The 19808-nt window shown below is 63.5% G+C and overlaps 1 protein-coding gene across 1 annotated transcript in view; it reads right to left on the bottom strand.

The window, feature by feature from the left end:
- ZFPM1 (zinc finger protein, FOG family member 1) overlaps positions 1 to 11831 on the bottom strand; it is a 101977-nt gene extending 90146 nt beyond the window's left edge. Inside the window, exons 1-2 of the mRNA XM_011972433.1 lie at positions 11733 to 11831; positions 8875 to 8997 (exon numbers count right to left, since the gene is read on the bottom strand). Of these exons, the coding sequence (XP_011827823.1) occupies positions 8875 to 8997; positions 11733 to 11823 (214 nt within the window). The 5' untranslated portion in view covers positions 11824 to 11831. The remainder of the gene's footprint in view (positions 1 to 8874; positions 8998 to 11732) is intronic.
- Between the last annotated feature and the right edge of the window lie 7977 nt (positions 11832 to 19808).

Raw genomic sequence — 19808 nt, 5'->3', positions numbered from 1 at the left:
CCCAGGTGATACTGGTGGGCCTGCCCCCGAGATGTCTGGGAGGGGCCGGTAGGGCAACAGCGGGGGCCCGGGTGGGGGCTGGTGGTGGGGGATGGCCGGGGCAGGAAGCCGGGTGGGAGGGCGGAGGAGGAAGCCAGCTTGATTAGCGCCTGCGGCCGAGATAGGCTGCCCTGGCCACAGATAGCCGCTCCCGGAAGGTGGTGAGGCCAGTGGGCAGCACGGCAGGCAGCCAGGCCCGGCCCCCGCCCCCCAACCATGGGGACAGCTAGAGACCCAGGGCTCCAGCTGCACTCCTCATGGGGCATCCACTGTCCCTCACCCTCTGCTGCCATGGGGCCGAGGAGGGGCCCGGGGAGCCTACAGGACCCTGGGGGCTGGGCCTGGAGAGACTGGATGGGTGGGCCTGGGCCCTTCCCTGGGAGGCAGGCCTGTGGACTCTGTGCCCACTCGGACCCTCCCCAGCATGGGGGTGCGGTGGCTACCTGACCTCTCCTGGCCTCAGTTTCCCATCTGTGAAGGGGACACAGTGCCCACTTCAGCCAAGCACTTTCCTGGATCTCCCTCCGTCTGCCCCTGAGCTGTCCTCCACCCAGCCAGCGGGATTCAGGGGCCACCCAGGTGGGGTCCCCCACACTGTGCACAGACCTGCCCCGTGCCCAGCCTGCTAGGCACCAGGCTCCGCCCTGTCCACGTGCCCGGTCCTGCCTGCCCCTTGGCCCCTTTGCTGCTCCCAAAGTCAGCTGGGCCGGCCCCACCCCAGGCCTCTGCACCCGGCTTCCTCTGCACCAGTCCGCATCTCCAGCGTCACCCCCACGACTGCTCTCTCCTCCTCGGCGGCTGCTCTGGAGGCCGCATCAGGGTTTGTTTTGCTCACGCTGCATCCCCCTGTCTATGGCAGGGCTGGCACACAGTTGGTGCTCAATAAATGGAAGTACAAGAGAGTGAGTGAATGCCGGCTCTGCCTGCAGTTTCAGGACCTCGAGGCCCAGGTGACTTTCCTGGGGAGGAGGCTGAAGTCAGGGCCAGGCTCAGGAGGCAGCTTCTGTATGGCCAGGGCTGGGGTGGGTGCGGGAGGTCAGCCAGGCCTCGGGGTGCTGGCAGCCTGGCCATGGGGAAGCCACAAGGGCCATGGGGGAGCTGGGGATGAAGGAAGAGGAGCCGGTCTCAGGGGCTGCAGATGGCTCTAGCCCCAACCTCAACCCTGACCAGGGGCTCTGCCCACAGGGCCTTGCATGGAGAGGCAGGCCTGGGGTCTGGTGGTGCAGGCAGGACCCAGGTGCGGCCCCCACCCAGGCCTGGGGCCAGTGCTTGGGAGAGGGGAGGGAAGGGTGTCATGGGAAGGCTCAGGGCCAGGGGCAGCCAAGGTGTCCACACCAACCACCCAGGGTCACGCTGGCCAGAGCCTGCGACCTCTGAACTCAGTTTCCAAGATAACTACCCTCTGCCACCGCAGGCCTGACGTGATGGGGCCTCAGGCTCTGAGTTCGCTGCTGCCTCACCCCTGTGCTCACTCCAGATGGGCGGGGTGCCCCCGGCTCAGGCACTGTGCCCTCAGCCTGGGACACCGTTTCCAGACGCCCCTCACTCATTTGGGACTCAAACATTGGCTCAGCGAGGCCAGCTCTGCCTGCCCCTCGGATACGTGGTGTTCCTACCTCGTCATGACTTGGGGTGTCTCCCTCACCAGAGAGCAGATCCTGGAGGGCCTGGGCTGTGCTGGCCTGAGCATGTCCCTCATACACACGCTGGTTGAATGAACACACCACCTCCTTCTCTTGACCGCTCCCGGGCGGGACACCCATGTTCTTTCTGGTTCCAGGGCCCATGTCCCTCCACCACACACGTCCAGGGCAGGCCCATCCCTGTCTATTCCCAGCACCTGATACACGCCTGGCCCCAATGTGCTCAGCAAACCTCCAGGGAAGGGTGTGGCTGCGAGACACACAGCCCCTCCTCGGGTTCTGGCTCCAGCTCCCCATGGCCCCTTCTGCCCCGCTGTGAAGTGGGGTGGGGTCTGGGGCTCCCTCTGGGGACCCCTCAGGTGGGCTCCTGTTCCCTAGGACAGCCAGAGGTGGTAGCTCCTGACCCAGCACTGGGTCTGGTCTATGGAGCTGACCCCAGGCTGACCCCTGCCATCCGCCAGGGTCCCCTCCCCCCCATTAATCTAAGACTAATAGTGCTATCGGGGGCAGCGCCGGGCTGCTGATAAGGCAGAATAGCTGGAATGATTTCCCACCCACGCACGCCGGGTGGGGAGGGAGCGCCGCCGCCTATCGGCCCATCTCCCCGCTGTCCATCAGGCTGGGCCCCCGCCTCAGCCTCCTCCCGATAGCAGGCCTTGAGGTTTGCGTAGACGCTCGGCCGGCGAGATTAGTCAGATGGAGCTCGGCCCAGATAACTAGCCCGACGCCCTCACACACTTGGGTGAGGATTCCCAGCCTCAGGCAGGCCCCGTCAGGACCCTTGGGTGGGGGCCCTTTGTGGGCCTCAGGCAGGAAATAGCGGACAGAGCCCTCCTCCGGACTCACAGCAGCCGCCTGCTCCCAGCGCCGGGACGCTGCACCAGATCACTCACGGCACAGCATCTGGACGAACGGCCCCCCCAAAACCCTTCAGGATACCCATTTTACAGCCAATAAAACCGAGACGGCTCCTTGCAGTCCCTGGCACTGAGCCCCGCCCTGACCTCTCTGAACCCCATCCACACCTGGGCCCGAATGCTCCAGCCACGACTGACCACTTGAACCTCAGGCCCTGAGCTAGCTGCCTGTGTACACCCAACCCCATTCTACTGTGTCCGTCACGGCTCAGCGTGGGGCTAGGGCCGGGGCCGTCCACCTGCTGCCCCTCCCATCTCTCACACCCAGCCTGACACTTGAGTGTCCCTTCTGCTGGCCAGCAGTGCCCTGGAGACATGGCCAGCCTTCCCATCTCTGCCACCAGGGCCCAGGACAGAGCGGGGATGGAAAAGTCATGACTTGTGTGATCAGTTGGAATTCACCTTGTCCATAGTGGTTCCAGGAAAGAGCTCCAGGCCCTGAGGCACTTACAGGTGGAGCGAGCCAGGAGCAGGTGTTTGCGGATCCTGGGCAAGCAAGGGCAGGCCTGCCAGCCCCCTGCCCACAGGCAGCGCTGCTCAAGTCCCAGCCCCATGTCCACTCAGGGTTGGACCACTGTGGCCAAGCCACCTCACCTCGCTGAGCCTCCGTTTCCCTAACTGTAGAGTGGGACCCAACTCAGACTTCCCCTGCAGGAGTGGCTGCTGGACATGAAAGACCCTATGTGCCAGGACTCGAGAGCTCCCCTCACAGGAAATGCCCAGTGAGAGGCGATCTCCTTAAGTCCCGTGTACACAACCCGTGCTGATGTGCTCTTATGCCCAGCAGTATGTGGGTGAGGGTCCCCGTCCCCACCCCAAGCCCCCTCTCTGTTGCTTTCTCTCCCCTGTGGCAGACCCTGGGCCAGGGCAGGTGGGGACTTTTGTTCCACAGCCTGAAGCCCCCAGGATGGAGAAGTGAGGCCTCCTTGGTGCTGCAGGCGGTCCTGGGCAAGAAGCTTTCCTCCCAGCCCAGTTCCCCTCAGTTCCGCCCAGCCTCACAGAGGGAGGTCGGGGAGGCCTGTTCCAGGGGGAGGGGACTCCACACTCCCAGGTCCAGCCCCCATGCTCTTCAGCTTCTTCCTGCACCTGTTTCCTTGTGGCCCAGGCTGCACGATTACTCTCAGGGCAGACGGCCACACAGGGCCCGTGAAATGGGCCAGCCCAGGACCCAGGGAGTGGAATGGGACCCCAGCTCCACCCCTCCAAGTCCTAGTGGGATGGCATGTCTGAGTGCCTCCATTTTCCAAGGCAGGAGTGGGATGCCCAGGACTTCCAGGACTCGGCCCCACATCCCACAATGGGACAGGCCTGCAGGACGCGCCACGGCCGAGCTGCTCCCGAGCACGTGCAGGGATTATAGATTATGGCTTAGCCATTTGCATAGCAGAATCTTAAGCAGCTGCCCCTCCGGCAAACAAGGTCATTTCAAAGATACAATAGGAGCTCTCCGCCTCCTGCCGCCCATCCTTCCCTTCACATCCGGACTGGTGGCTCCAGGGAGGAAGACGGAGTCCAGGCCCTGGCGGCCCCAGCTCTGCCTCCAGCCGAGGTCCCTTCTCTGTGGCCACTCCTGGGATCACGCTCAGACCCTGGCCCTTCTCTCCTCCTGCCGGCGCCTCCTGCTGCCTCACTGGAGTCCAAGGCCACAGGCCCAGTGACCAGGCCGCACTCCCGCCCGTCCACGTCCGCCTCGCCCCCGACTCAGGCCCTGCGGCATCCTACCCATGCAGGGCTGTGCCCTCTCCCACTCCCTCTGCTCCCTACTGCAGGGCCCCGACTCGCCCTGGAGGCCTGCGGACACCCCTCCTGGAATCAGCTCCTTTCCCCACTTCCCCCTTGCTTCCACGTTTGGTTTGGGTGGTGACGGCAGGGTTTGGTGAGGTGTGACTGGTCCCTGTGACGGGAGGCTCTGCCCGCGGCAGCCTCTCACCCTGGTGGGTGTCCTGCTTTGGACATCGAGGCAACGACCTCACTGGTGGGTCCCGGCTCCCGCCTGGAAGCCTCCCTCGTACTGGGCGGGTAACGGGGTTTGGGGGGTGAGCTTTTCCTGCCATGAGGCCATGGTGACCGCCACCGACAGGGGAGCGCAAGGTGGCTGCTCCAGGCCCCTGCTTGGTCACCTCTCTTGGCCGCGAAAAGGGGAGTTCCAGGCTGCAGATGGCGGCTTCTCCCGGCAGAACCTACCTGCACCCCCTAATCCGAGAGAACCTAGGCCACCCTGGGGTGGCCAACAAGCTCAAGGCCCACAGCTGAGGTCTGGGAAGCGGCTCCAGCCACACTGCACTACACACTCCTCAGTCCCCCTCCTCATGGAGGCTTCCTGCTGCGGCTGTGGCTCTCCTTACATCCATTTTGTAGATTGGGAAACTGGGACCTGGAGAGGTCAGGCGGCCTGCCTGCTGTCACTCAGCGAGGCTGGGCTGTAGAGTCTGTGCTCCCGTCTCAGAACAGCTCCAGGCGCCCCCATTTGAAGTCGTGGCGCTCCAGAGCAAAGCCGCTTGCAGCATACAGAGCTCAGAACTTTTGAAAACAAAAACCAGCACCCACTGAGTGCCTCCCTGATCTCTTTTTAGGGCTCTGGGAGCACCAGGTATCAGGTAGGGCCAGGAGGGGGCTGAGGTAGGGGCAGTAACAGGGCCAGGAGATCATAGGAAGTCAAGACAATGGCCACGTGCACACCGGGACAGCTCTCCCCACCCGGGGACAGTTCTCCGCACCCCAGGACGGCTCCCCACACGCCAGAACAGCTCCCTGCACCCCGGGACAGTTCTCCCCACCCCGGAACAGCTCTCCCCAACCCGGAACAGCTCCCCGCACCCCAGGACAGCTCCCCACACGCCAGGACAGCTCCCCGCACGCCGACACAGCTCTCTATACCCCGGGACAGCTCCCCACAGCTTGGGACAGCTCTCCGGTGCTTACAAAGTCATTGTGTGCCCAGGACCTCACTTACGTTTGCAGTAGGTGTTGGGGACCTCTTGGGTGTCCCCTGGGAGGAGGGGAGGGGCTGGGAGGCCTCCCCTCTGCCTAGTGTTACATGGTGCCTCCAGGGAGTCCCTGACCACCAGGGATAGGGCAGCCTGGCTGGACCCATGGTGGAGCTGTCGGGGGAGGTGCCAAGGCCGGGTCTCTCCACCAGGCTAACCCTGTCTACCTTCTGGATGTCCCTGGGAAATGGGTCTAACCGGGGTTGGGGTTGGGGGTTTCCCAGGACACCTGTGAGCCCGGGTCCAGCCAGCAGATGAGGGCCCTGGGCTCCAGGCTCTGCAGCGTGACCGGGTTCCACCCACATGCAGGACAGATGGGAAACAGGTTCAGGGCCCAGTCACTTCCCCAAAGCCACAGGGTGCAGAGTGCACCTTGGTCCAAGTTGGCGCTCCCTCCACCCCAGATAGGAAAGGAGGATGGCGCCTCCCAGGCCGCCTCGAGAACAGGGCCCCAGGCCAGGTTCAGAGGGGCTGGGGCAGGTTCAGAGGGGCTGGGGCCTGCACTGTTTCCCACACTTGGGGATGGGTGGGGTGGAGAGCAGCTGTGGGCCAGAGACCATGAAACAGAAATTGGGAGAGACAGGGGCAGAGACAGGGGTGAGGGAGAGAGGCATGGAGAGAGAGAGAGAGAGAGAGAGAGAGAGAGAGAGGCAGGGACGGAGGAAGAGAGAAGGAGAACGGCAAAGAGAGAGGGAGAGAGGAAGGGAGAGAGGGAGAAGGCGGGGAGGGAGAGGGGAGAGAGAGGCGCTCACACAAGACAGAGCATCAGAGAGAGGGTCTGGAGACAGAACGGAGAGACACTCAGGCCCAGCAGGGCAAATGTGGCCAATCCCCTATTGCACCCCAACCACTGGACTGGTCACCTGGCCAGGCACTGCCCTTGGGGCCACTGACCCTGCTGGCCATCGACGCACGGGCCGCCCTGAGAGATAAGAGCCCACAGAACCTCCTTGGCTTCCCCGTGGGTGATAGCTCGGCCTGTGTGGGCCTGATAGGCCGTGGCCACTGCAGCGGTTGGCCAGCAGCCGCGTATCAGCCCATCACCGCCCACTGCACAGAAATTCATATCTGCGGGAGCCGATAGGGCACCGCCCGGTCCAGAGGATGCACACAGCACAGGAAGCTCGGGGGTGCGCCCCAGCCCCAAACCACGGCCGGCCTCAGGGGCCCAGCCCTTCCCGGCGCCAGGCTCCATCCCCCAGGGCCTCCTTCGTCTGGAGAACAGGAGGATGATCTAACCCCTCTCAACACTGCAGGGGTGGACAGGGACCCGTGGGGTGACGATCAAACCACTGTCTATGAACTCCAGGCCCAAACCCAGCTCCACCACCTCCCAGCCGCATGATGGTGGACGTGTGCTGCATCCCCGGGCTGGGGCTCCTCCTCCAGAGACTGGGGTCACCATCTCGGCCCCTCTTGGGGCTGGCGTAAGGACCGCCCAGCACCCCCTGTCTGCCCAGTGGCCAACTGGGTCCCACAGGTACACAATGGTCCCTGCCACTGTGTGGGTGGTCTCTACTGATAGAGTGTGGGAACTCTGAGGGCCTGAGGGGGGCCTGTGTGCACCTTCCCCGCTACCCTGTTCTACAGCTGGGGACACTGAGGCAGCCAGGGCGGCCCCTCCCAACCCCACAGCGCTGCCCTGCACGTGAAAAGGCCTGTCAGGCTGACCCCGCAGTGAGGGCCTGAGGCACCAGCACCTGACCAAGACCCCCAAAGACACCAGCGTCTGACCGACCCCCGACAGGTGTGTCCTGGGCCTCCCCCCACCTAGTGTCCCTGAGGAGAAGGCACGCAGCCAGCACGTTTCTGCCACGGCGCCTGGGCCCCCCACCATCTTTGGGTCCCAGGTGGGTAAGCCACATCGTCTGCTGTGCTGGATGCCCGGTCCCCCCTTCCTGGGGAACAGCAGGAGGAGCCCATGAGGACCAGTGGCCACGAGGCCCCAGCATTGCCTTGGGCAGCCCCACAGCCTGTGCAGGTGTGACTCGGCTTCCCCTTGGGGCCAGGTCATCCTCCTGGCTGTGGCTGCCCAGGCCCACCCCTCTCTCTGTGGTCCCGGCTGTCCCGTTGCGGGAAGGGGCTGTATTGAACGAGAGGCCTCTCCACGCACGTGCCGCTGCCTACTTGCCCCATCGGGCCCGTGGACCCATCTCTCACTCTCCCTTGCTGCTGGGACCTCGCTGACCCCTTTCTATCTTGGCCCCCGGGAAGGAATGGGGTCCCTCTGCCTCAGCGAAGCCTTCCCTGCTCCCCAGGACGGCGAGCACCTCACCACACATCTTCTCTCCACAGATGGGGGCCCTGCTGGTGTCATTACGGCCGCTTGCGTGCTCTGCGACGGCCATCTGCTCCCGGCTGTATGCCTGGCACACAGCAGGCACTCAATAAATGTTTGCTGCATCTGCACATGCGTCTGGCTCGAGCACCTGCCCCTCCTCACGCCGTCCCTCCTCCACGGGGACCTTGCGACCCCCACTCCGCCTCTGCTGGGCCTTTTCCCTCCCTCACCCACCAGCTCTCATGACGGCCTCGGTCGGACAACCCTGGGAAGCCACCCCAGACGCTACTCTGGTTCCTCAGGCTGCGGGATTTATTAGGAACAACAGAAACAATCTGAGTACCAGTGTTCCCTGCGTTCATAAATGAATGGAATTCACAGTCCCCGAAAGGGCCACAGGGAGAACACATTTGTGGGACTTCTGGGGTCAGAACTCTACTACAAATAACGGAGCAGAGTCACCAAATCACCCTCTAGGACACACCCTGTGGCCCAGGCCCCGCGGGGCAGTGTGGCTCGGACTCCGTCCCCCACAGCCTGCAGCCACTCTGGAGTGGGGTGGGGTCCTCTCCTGCCCTTCAGGCCTGAGTGCCTGCCTGGGCACCTCAGCACAGCTCTGAATCCCGGCCCAGCTGGGAAGGCCGCGGGCCCAGGCCGCTGAGATGCAGCCTCCTGTTCCCATCTCCCTGCCTTTCCCACCTCTGAGGACTCCTTCCTGGCCATCACACTAGCTCCTTTTCTGCGGCCCAGACCAGGCTTTGATCCAGGGAACCCCCCAGAGCTTCCTTGTACACCACGTGAGGCCCGGGATTGGCCCGAGGGTGCCAAGCTGCAGCGATACCACCAGCTGCACAGGTTGGCTGAGCTTTGGACTAGGCACAGGCCTGGGCCTGGTGGGTCTCCAGCAACCTACACACCTGCCCCAGCACCCACGTGGCCCTGTTCCCGGGGGCCGGGCCAGGCTGCCCGGGAGGCGATGTTGCTGCCTCCACTGCCCACATGGTTACCTGGCCCGCTCCAGGGACTGCCCGGCTCTTCCTCCGTGGGCCTGGGTTCCGGTTCCTGTCCTTCCAGCTCCTTGGGGCCTCCTGGGGATGTGGGGGTCGGTGGCGGTGGGGGTGAGCTAACATCTGCAGAGAGGAAAACACCGTCACATCCCTGCTGAGTGCCAGGCACTGAGCTGCCCCTCCCTGTGGCTGGGAGGGATGCTGAGGCACTGGGCACCGGGTTGGGGAGCTCGGGCCCAGAGCCACCCCCACCTCCTGGCTCACTCTCACTGGGGTGAGACAGACACCCAAGTTTTCCTCTTGGTCTTGTAAAACCCCTCATCCCTCATTAATTGTTGCAATGATAATTGTTATTCCAGCTGCTGTTGATAATTAGGGCACAGGATGGCCGACCCGACCGGCCTGCCCCGGCCAGCAGGCACACACGCGGTCGCCAGCTCCCCGGTCCCCTCTGCTGGCAGCTGGGGGCCCCTCCACCAGGTCCTGCACCGATTCCAGCCCAAAGGGCATGTTTGCCTTCCCAGCTGGCCTGATAACCACCTCGGCCCCGATCGATGCGATCCCATAAAGCCCCCCCCACCCCGTGACGTCACATGCCCACAGATTATTAATACCCGCGATAAGGGCTGTGATTAACATCAAATAAGTCAATCACACAGTATAAAAGTCCTATTATTTTTGGCTATAAATCAAAGTGGCTGGCATCTGAGCTCCAGCCACTGCGAGGGAGCCTCACTGGACCCGCCAAGCGGCAGACACAGCTCCCGCGCTGCTGTCTTATCGCGCCCATCGCCACGCTATCACTCAGGCCTGTGCCAGGTGCAGCCCTGGTTGTTTTTTCCAGCTCCTTCCCGGGCCCCACCCCCACCCCCATGCAGCCCTGGCTCCTAGATCAGATAAGGAGCCTGGCTCCCCGGGAAGCCGGCCTGGGCCAAAGTCCACCACTTGCCCTTTGTTGTGGCCCCTCCATCAGGGCTCCTGCAGCTGGCCGGCAGCACCTGTGTGCGGCACTAAGGCTGGCGGCGGTGACAGCCAAGGGCCTCGGGGTCCACATGTGCCACACGTGCTCACTCCCCATAGCCACTGAGGGACTGGCACCCGGCTCACATGTGCAGGAACTGAGGCTCCGCAAGGGTTAAGAGCTCGGCCCCGGGACCAGCCAGGCAGAGTTCTGACTGCACCACAAGCAGTGTGTGCCAACGGTGATGGCAGCAAGGGCAGGGAGGAGTGGCAGCCAGCGGGTCCCAGGCCTCACCAGAGGCTGGGCTGGACACCTGCACCCAGCCTGGCCGTTCTGGGGCAGGGATGTCCCTGGGTGAGCTGGGGGAGATGGTGGACCCAGCCCTGGGGTCAAGTCCCACTGGCTCTGGTGACCCCGGGGCCTGCTGCCAGAAAAAGGGGCCCAGGCGTAGCAGGCTGGGTGTGTGCAGATGGGGTGATGAGGCCTGCTGGGCTCCTGGGGCTGTGGCCCACCCAGAGGGGGCTCTGACACTCAGACTGGGAAATGCTAGGGTGGGGGGTCCTCACTGAGAAGCCCCCCTCCTAAGCGAGGGACCAAGGTCTGCCTGGGATCTCCACCCCAGCCCCTCGGCTACAGACCCCTCTGTAACCTCTCCCCCACCCCCATTGGCCTTGGAGCCTTTGGACCTGCTGTCACTGCCTCCTGGCATCCCTCCGCCCATCAGGGACAGTCCCACGCACCCATCTCTCCTCCACCCCAGCTAACGTCACCCACCTAGCACCCTCCCAAACGGTCCGGGTATGGCCACATCTCCTCCACGTTGGAGTGAGGGTAATTCACAGTCTGTATGCAAAGGGTTTCATGGCACGGGTATGAGATTGGTGCCTGGGGCTGCAAGTGGAGTGTGGGGGAGCTGGGCAGAGCCCACCCCACAACCTGCTGCTGTCTCTCTCAGACCTTGGAAAAAGGGGGTGAGCATGCTGACCTCTCCTGGCACCTCTGTCCCAGGGAGGCCCCTTCTCCCAGGGTCTCTGGGTGTGTCTGGGGTACAGCTGTCTCTAGCAGACCTCCTTATGGCAGGTTAACTCTCTCCTGGGAGGGCAGGCCCTCTTCTCGGCTTGCAAAATGCCCTGCCCCATGGAATTGGCCACCAGGAGGGCCCAGGGAGTATGGAGGTGCCGACGAGGGTGGAGGAAATCAGGCTAAACCCAGACCTGGGTGGGACCCCCACTGGGGCACTTGCCAGCTGAATGACCCTGGCAAGTCACCAAACTTCTCTGGTCTGTGAGTGGGGTGTGCTGCATTAGCAGGAGACACCACTGTGCACCGAGCACCCACTTGCACCCAGCATCCACTGTGCATCCAGCACCCATCTGCTGTGCACCCAGCATCCACTTGTACCCAGTAACCACTGTGCACCCAGCACCCATCCACTGTGCACCTAGCAACCACTGTGCACCCAGCACTCACTTGCACCCAGCACCCACTGTGCACTCAGCCCAAGCAGCATGCCAGCAGGGGCCTCAGCTCACCAAGCCCCAGGGAGGGGGCCTCGGTGTCCCCACTTCGCAGAGGGTTTACTGAGGCTGGGAGGTGCATGGATTCCTGTCCAACCCTGGGCCAGACCTGCCTCACCTGGGCCTCGGTCTACTCATCTGTATGAGGGCCGGATTTCAGGCCACACATGCGGTAGGTGTGCACATCTCCCTTTCCCTGGAGACCCCCCAGCCCCACCCAGGGCCTCTGGGCAACAGGCCTCCGGCTGGAAGACGCCTGTCCTGGACTCTCGCATATGGCTGGCCCACACCGCTCAGACACCACTGAACTCCGAGTGCATGGTACGGGGAAGCAGGAGGCCCCAGCTGGAGGCATGGTGAGAGGGTTCAGTCTGACCCACCTGTGCTGGGAGGGCTCGGGGCTTCAGGCGCCGTGGCCTTTTGCTCCGTGTGGCTGGTGCCCACCAATTGCATCTCCTCTCCGGCCTCCATGTCTCCAAGGGAACCTGTGGACACAAGACGAAAGCGGTTCGGGAGGAGCTCTGGGGAGACGGTGTCTGCCTCCTGCCTCCTGACCCCTCCTGGCATAGGCACAGCCCTGGTGCCCAGGTGGAGTTGGCAGCTGGGCAGGGGTGAGGTCATCCACCCCTATGAGGTCAGAGACCAGGTGGCTGTTAGCCGAGGGCTCCCTCGGGGTCCCTCGAGACTTGACATTTGGGCATGGTGGCTCACACCTGTGATCCCAGCAGTTTGGGAGACCGAGGTGGGAGGATTGCTTTGAGTCCAGGAGTTTGAGAGCAGCCTGGGCAACATGGCAAGACCCTGTCTCTACAAAAAATACAAAAATTAGCTGGGTGTGGTGGCGCACGCCTGTAGTCCCAGCTACTAGGAGGGCTGAGGTGGGAGGATCGCTTGAGCCTGAGAGCTGGAGGCTGCAGTGAGCCGCGATTGCACCACTGCACTCCAGCCTGGATGACAGAATGAGACTTCTGTCTCAAAAAAAAAAAAAAACGACCTGATGATCCTTGACGAACCCCCATCCTCTGCAACAATTCCAAAGCTGCAGGATCGCCTCCACCCACCCTTACCTGCCCTGACCCCTGGCCTCCGCTGTGCCCACGGATTCCACTCTTGCCAGAGAAGAGTCACAACCCCTGTGTCTCTCTCCCACCTACTCCCCCCAGCACCAGGGGACAGGTCCCCACCCACTCTGGCAGCCGTGGAGCAGCGAGGGGGCCCTCCCTGTCCTGTAGGCCCAGCGTCCATCCAGGCCCCGAGGGTCGCCATCACCACGGCCTCCGCCCGGCATCATCCTCCAATGCCCTGCCCAGGGGCCCAGTCCCCGTGCGCTTCCCTCACACTCATTCCCTCGGTCTGGGAATTCCCTGGGGTGACGCCCTCGCCCAGCACAGGCCCTGCACAAAGCAGACGCTCACGGACTTGTTGAGCAAACAAACCAAGCAGGGCACAGGTGTCTGCAGCACCGGTGGGTGGAGTGCCTCAGGGCCTGGGCCCCTCAGAGACTCACACATCGGGGTGGGGGACTCCAGGAGCCCACCTTACAGGTGACGAGGCAGACTGAGACAAGGCCATGTGGCCCAAGTGTGGGGGCAGCTGCCCCGGACCCCACAGTGGCTGTGGAGTGGCGCTGAGTGCAGGCGTGCGTGCTGATGTCTGCCTACGGGGCTGGTGACGGGTGATGGTGTCCAGTGTGGACAGAGGACAGAGGTGTCCTTCCGTATCCTGCCTAACTGCTCCCTGGGCCCCCAGGCCCTGACTCAGTCGGCGTGCTGGGACTGCCCCCTCCGCACCCATCCTCCACAAGGCCTGGGCTGCCCTGCCCAGCCTTCTACTGTCCTGTGTGAGGCACGATGGGGGCAGAGCCTCCAGACCCACTCAGGAGTGGGAGGGGCCGAGGCCCTCCTGAGCCCAGGCCCCAGGTCCTGCAGCTCCCAAGTCACAGCAGAATACGAACAAGGAAAGTCTAGAAACCGCGTCAGTGTCTGTGAGTTCATGTGTCAGGGGAGCTGAAGGGGCAGAGTGGGCTTCTCTGGCAGAGGGCGGGTGGGGTAGAACAGAAGAACAGACCAGAAGGAAGGCCTAAGCGCTGCAGGCTGGAACCACCACCTCCTGAGGGCTGAGCTCCCCATCCCTGGAGGCGAGCAAGCCACACGGATGGAGAACTGTTCGGGGTGTGTGCCTCTGGTTTGGTGGTTCTGGCTTTTCTTGCCTCATGGCCCCTCTGGGAATCTGATGAAACCCAGTGACTCCTCCCCAGAAAAACACGCCGAGGCGCCCACATGTGCCCAGCTTCAGGAGCTTCTCTCCGAATCCCCGCCGTCCTCCTTCACAGCCCCTCATGCTCCCTGCTTTGCTCCGTGTCTCCAGGGAAAGGCAGGAGATGGGAGGGAGAAGGGCAGGTCAGAGCTGGAGCCTGCTGACGCCTGAAACACCTGCCCAGCCAGTAACAAACGTGCCACCCGCCAGCGCCCAACGCCGGGTTCAGAGGCTGCCTCATGTCAGAGACCCCCAAAGATGCGAGAGAATGAGAAATGCTGTGACTGCGTTTCAGGCTGATGTCCGAGGCTGACCCCGCCGTTCCACACAGCAGGGAGGTGGGAAGGTGGATTTTCTGTGTTTGGACTCCAGCCCCCTCTCTGATCATCAGCAGGCTGTGGCTGGCTGATTCCATCAAACCAAACTGCTCCTAGAGGGGCAGACGCCTTTTCTGCCTTCTGCTGACACCTGAGGGCCAGGTGCCCCTCCAGGATGCAGGGGTGCACCAGATCGCTGAACACTGCCCGGGGCGTCCAGGCCACAGTGGGGACAGTCAGAGAAGTACTGATGGGCCCCGACCAAAACCAATGGCAAGTTCTAGAAGTGCAGTGAGGGAAGGAGCCATGAGAGAAAGAGAAAAAAACATGGGGAGGGGAGGGGCTGCCACCAGCAGATCTTGGAGGGAACAGTGTGGTTGTTGCGAGACCAGCCCCTGAGAAGACAGCTCCGGCAGAGGGGGCCACATGGGCAAAGGCCCCGGGCTGGGACAGAGGTGGTGGAGGAAGGGGAGCTTGGGGGCCAGGGTGTGCTGGCAGCCAAGGCTGAGGGCAGGCAGGGTCCTGGCCGTGCTGACCTCAGAGGCCACGGGGAGGAGGCGACCCTCATCCTGGGGCCACCGGGGAGCCATGGGGGGTCCCGGACAGGAGGGACAGGCTGGACTTTCCCAACTGCTGCCTTCGGGGTTCTACCTGGGACCCGTGAGTCCGGGCCTCCTCAGAGCACCTCAGAGCTGTAATTACAGGAGGGGGCTGGGCTCAGACCACACAGGAGCCAGCCCCAGGCGAGGGCTCGCAGCCTCCCATCAAAGCGCCCACACGGGCAGCCTCCAAGGCGGGCTGGGCACACGCCTGACCGGTCCAACTCCTGCCCCTGGGACAGGAGGCCCAATCCGAGTGCCCTCCCTCAGCACATGCCAGGGCAGAAAAGCAGCCATGGCCGCCCCACCCCCCCACCTCTGGGCAATGCCATCCACAAGGCCAGGAGGTGCTCAGCCGTCCCGCCTTGGCGGCAGCACGTGAAGCACTCAGCTCAGCCCGGCTCCTCCCCATTCCAGAGGCCTGTGCTTTTCATGGCTGTCATGGAGCTCGGAGGGGCTGCCCAGGAGCTGAGGTCCCTCCTGCTGAGCAGCTGTAGGACCTCAGGGCCTCAGTCGCCTGCTCTGGCAAATGGGCTCGAGGCCACCTGCTTTCAGGGACTTTGGGGACCAGAGCACTGGGGTTGGGGTCCACAGGAGACGCAGCCCTGTGCATAGCTGCCGCAGCCCCAGGAAGGCAGGCTGGCTCTCCATGCCCCACCCAGGTGGGCCTCAGACACCCAGCGGGGCGCTGGGCTGGCGATGGGTTCTCCTATTTACAGGAGAACAAAGGCGCCTGCTCTACACAAAGCCGTGACGACGAGCATGGAAAAGAGGCTGCCAGGATAATTTCAGTTCCAGCACAATTAAAACAGCTCTGATAATGCGGGAGACAATTGTCAGCCCACAAATAGGGTGTGTCGAGGCGGATGCTGCCCTGGGCCTGCCTCGGCGTCTGAGAGCAGCTGCCCGGTCCCCGCTGAGCCTGAGTCAGTACCGGTCCCGTCTGTGGTCCACCGGGGGTCCATGGGGACTGTCCAGATGGGCGACAGAGCACTTGGGCCCCCACTGGCTGGGGGCATCTGTGAGCCACATCTCCTCTCTGCCGCTTTCCCCCTGGGCTAGCAAAGACTCCCCCGAGCCTTTTTGGGGACCCTCTCTCTGTGCCAACAGCCGGAGCAGGCCAACCCATGGCCAGGCAGGCTGACAGCTGCTGCGTCCTTGCAGTGTGACCTTGAGCAAGTCACTCCACTCTCTGTGCTGTTTCCTGGTCTACAGATGAAGCCACAGCAGCTCCCATCTCAGGAGATGGAACGTGCAGCCTGCCCGCATCCTCAGAGCCCGACACGGGGCAGGTGCTCAGTGAACATGAACGGTGGCTAGCACAGATTTTGGGAAATGGGCGAGGGTGTGAATGGTTAAGACCGGACGGGTGGCGCTCAGCACTTTACAAGTGCCCACCCGTAACTGCCCCCACCCACGTAGCCCAGCGAGGTGGTCGTCCAATTCCATTTCGGATGGGGAACCTGGGGTGTGGAGGGTGGCGGCCCACTCGGACCTCAGCAGGTAGGGGCGGTCAGGAGAGTGCATGGGGACAGGGTGCATGGAGGACGGGCGACCAGGACACGGACTTGGTGATGGCTGTGGCAGGGTGAGTGGAGTGGGGTAAGCAGGACCTTGGGGGCAGCCATCGTGGAAATCCCACTCGCCAGCCACATCCCAATACCCACAGCAGGAAGCCGAGTCATGCCCACTTTACAGGTGAGTAAACCAAGGCCCCGCAAGGCCGACTTGTGAGCTGCCCTGTCCAGGGCCCCTGGCGAGGAGGCAGTGGTGGGGGCGGTGGGATAGGAACTTGGGGCTGGATTTCAGACCTGCACCCAGCACACAGCCCTTCCCCAGGCCAGACACAGCCCCCACACCTCCCTCGCCCCGGGCCCACCTGCAGTGAGGGTGATGCTAGCCCCATGGCCTGGCCCGGGAGAGGTCAGTGGCCAAGGCCGCACCTGCCTGGGGGTGTCCACAGGCCATGGTGGTGGTCACCGGTGGCCAGGGCAGCGCTGGGCTCAGCCCCTGCGGTGCCCGGAGCCCCTTGGTTATCACAGCTAGCAGACACCCGCGCGCCCATCCGTCTCCTGCTCATTAAGCCGGACGCCAAAATGGAAATGAAAACATAATAGCTATTTGATTGGGGGTGAGATATTTTGCATATTGGCTTGGCGCTGATAGCGGAATTTCATCAACTCCCTTTTTTCATGCTTTAAAACTGAATTATGGAGCTGGCTCTGTGCAGTGGGATGATCCCAGCTCCCTTCCAAGTCCCGGTGCTGATGATTAAGGTGGCCCCTCCCAGCTTTGATGGCGAGGCACTGGGGGGCTCCTTTGAACGAATGCCCTGCAGAAAGCCAGAGCCAGTCGCTGAGGAGAGGGGGGACATCCCTCAGACTGTGGGCCCCAGGGTGGCCATGCCAGGTGGGGCGCAGATGGGGGCTGTGGATGAGGAGTCTGAGGCCCCTGGGGAGGCCCCTGGGGTGCCCCTGGCTCTGTGGCCTTGGGCAAGCCTCCTGAAAACCAGGGCCCTGGCCCAGGGAGCACCCTGCCCCAGCTCAGGGTTCGAGACCAGCCTAAGTCCCCAGTGGGTGCCTGCAGGGGACACAGGTGCCTATGCTGGCCTCTCTTGGGGGTCCTCTCATTCTCGGTCTAGAGGGGAGGAAGTGGAAGTATAGGTGCCTGCCCAGGCCCCATGTGAGCAGCTGGTGGGGTGGGTGGCCACTGGCGGCCACATGGCCCCGCTCCTCCCCCACCAGAACCACAGCCCTTTCCTCCCCTCATTCATCGGCTCCCTCACTCGCCCGCCCCCTCACGCACTCAATTCTTCCTCCTTCACTTTCGCTGGCTCCTTTTCCCTTCCTGAGCCCTTGGCGTGCCCCACCCTCACGAGGTGCTGGAGATCCTGCAGTGACCAGCCCCACCCCCCCAAAAAGTGGAAGATGCCAGTGTGGGCACCACAGGAAAGAGTCAGAGGTGCCATCCAGGAAGGCTTCCTGGAGGAAGTAGCAAGTGGGTGGCAATCTGGATGGGGAGAGGAGGACGCTGCCAGCACCAGGTCCAGGGAAAAGCACTCTAGGAGGAGGGAACAGCAGGAGCTGAGGCTGGCACAGGGCAGGCAGCTTCTCCCTGAGCCTGGTTTCAGGGGATGAAACTGTCTTGCCAAAGGCTGGTGTCGGGACTCAGACAGGTGTTGGCAGCGGGCACTGGGCGCAGATGTGAGGTTGTCACCACAGCTGCTGTTACTGTTTCTACTCCGCAGGGACGTGCCGCATCTTCCCCCTGCGGCAGAGGGTGTGAGTGGGTGAAGGCCAGGGCTTGGGGAGGGAGTGCTGTGGGGGGGCAGCGTGGGGGAGGGAGGGAAGGGGAGGGGAGCGGCGAGGGGCACAGGTCGGGGCAGAGGATGGGATGGGGAGATGGAAGACGGGTGGGGATGGGGAGATGGAAGACGGGTGGGGCTGGGGAGGCGGAAGAGAAAGACCCCCAGGGCTGGCCTCCTGGTCTTGCTGGCCCTGGGCAGCAGGTCGGCGGGCGGTGGGGGGGTCACAGCATTGCCAGGAGAGAGACCCTGGCCTCTGGTGGCACAGCGGCCAGATAAGGCCCTGATAACAGAGAGAAAACAGCAACAGATTCAGACTTTCCCACCAGCTGGGCAGCGGGCAGCTCGGGCCACGGTGGGGACAGAGAGGAGACAGGGACAGCCGCGCTCGCTCTGTGGAGGCCACGCTATGGGAGTGCAGGGTGACTGGGGCCCAGGCCGGGTCTGGGGGCCGTGGTGAGCCATCATAGAGGGCCTGGGTCCCCCAAGCTGACCCGAGTTGAGTCTACAGCTTGACCTCTTGGCCGGCAGGCAGCATGACCTCTGGCCGAATGGCCCCCTCCCGGGTCCCTGGTGAGTGGCTGATGCTCTCCACATCCCCCAGCCCAGCTAGGAGCATCTCTTATCCCGTGAATCTCGCCAAGCAGGGAAACCGAGGCACAGAGAGCAGCAGTGGCAGCAGCCCAGCCCCACCGTCAAAGTGGGGTCTGCAGGCAACGCCAGCCCATCACCACCTGCATGGGGAGCCCAGCCCCGCAGCAGGGACTCAGGACTCACCGCCCACACCCTCAGGAAAAAGTGGCCAGTACCTCACACGCAATCCATCGAGCAGCCAGGCTGACTTCCAGGCACAAGGGCAGCTGAGGGAGCGGGCGGTAGAGCCTGGGAGAGCCCAGAGCAGACGGCGCCTTCTGTGCCTACCCACCTACCCACCAGGGAGCCCAGGCTCAGCACACACCCCTGGACCCTCATGCTTCCTTCATGTCCAACACACCACCCCGGTGTGGCCCGGAGCCGCCATTGCCATGTGGGGTCCAGGCCCCTGGGCAAGTCCCCGCCCCTGTTTCCCTCAGGTAGCATTTGTCACCTGGCTGCTTAAACCCACAGGTCCTCAGGTTGGCCCCCAATTCCTTCCCCTGCTGCCCCTGCCTCAGGGCCTCAGCACCCCTTGCCCCCTCTACGGGAACCCTCGCCCCTCTCGGCAGTTGAGGCCTCCTCATTCCTCCGGTGGAGGCTCTTTCTCCCGGTCTAGGTCCGTCCGCCGCGGTCCAGGCCTCCCTTCCAGCGCCCCAGCTCAGCCGGAGCCTCGCGTTTATTTGCAGGTCACACTGGTTCACCTGCTGGACTGGGAGGGGGCGTGTGTGCCCCCGTGGGCCCAGCACAGCAGCTCAGTGAGCCCTGCGGGAGGCAGGATGGGCAACCCTGACAGCGACCCCTTACAGGGATGCTGGTGCAAGATGCTAAAGAAAGAACACAGGATGGCTGTGTAGACACAGACGCTGATGGAGATGCAGAATGAAGAGGCTCTCGGGGGCTATGAGAAGCCCAGGCTGGGAGGGTGCCCCACAGCAGCCCCACCCCTGGCCCACCAGCAGCTCCATCAGTTCGGGATCGGCACTCAGTGTCAGCCAGGGCAACCACAAAAGCGGATGCTGGTGAGAGAGTGCGGCTTACTAGAGCAGCGCCCTAACCAGCTCGGGAGCACGTGGCTGAACCTCCAGGGTCCCAGAGGGTCGTGGCGGGCTGAAGACATGACCTGAGCCCATCACCTGGGCTGTGCCTTCTGGGCCCAGACACCCTCCCCCATGGATCCTGCCCCTCAACCGTGCCAGCAGGCCGGGATCAGGGGAGACATGGGGGTTGAGCGGCTCCACCCAGAGGCAGACGGACAGAGTTTGCACACACCCTGCCACGGGGAGCTCCTGCCTCTTCTGAGTCCCAGACCCACCCGCCCCCAGATCTGTTCTCCCTGCTCTCTCC

This window comes from Mandrillus leucophaeus, unplaced genomic scaffold, assembly GCF_000951045.1.
Source record: "Mandrillus leucophaeus isolate KB7577 unplaced genomic scaffold, Mleu.le_1.0 Scaffold10, whole genome shotgun sequence".
NCBI lineage: Eukaryota > Metazoa > Chordata > Mammalia > Primates > Cercopithecidae > Mandrillus > Mandrillus leucophaeus.
This window is presented reverse-complemented; position numbering and strand designations above follow the sequence as displayed.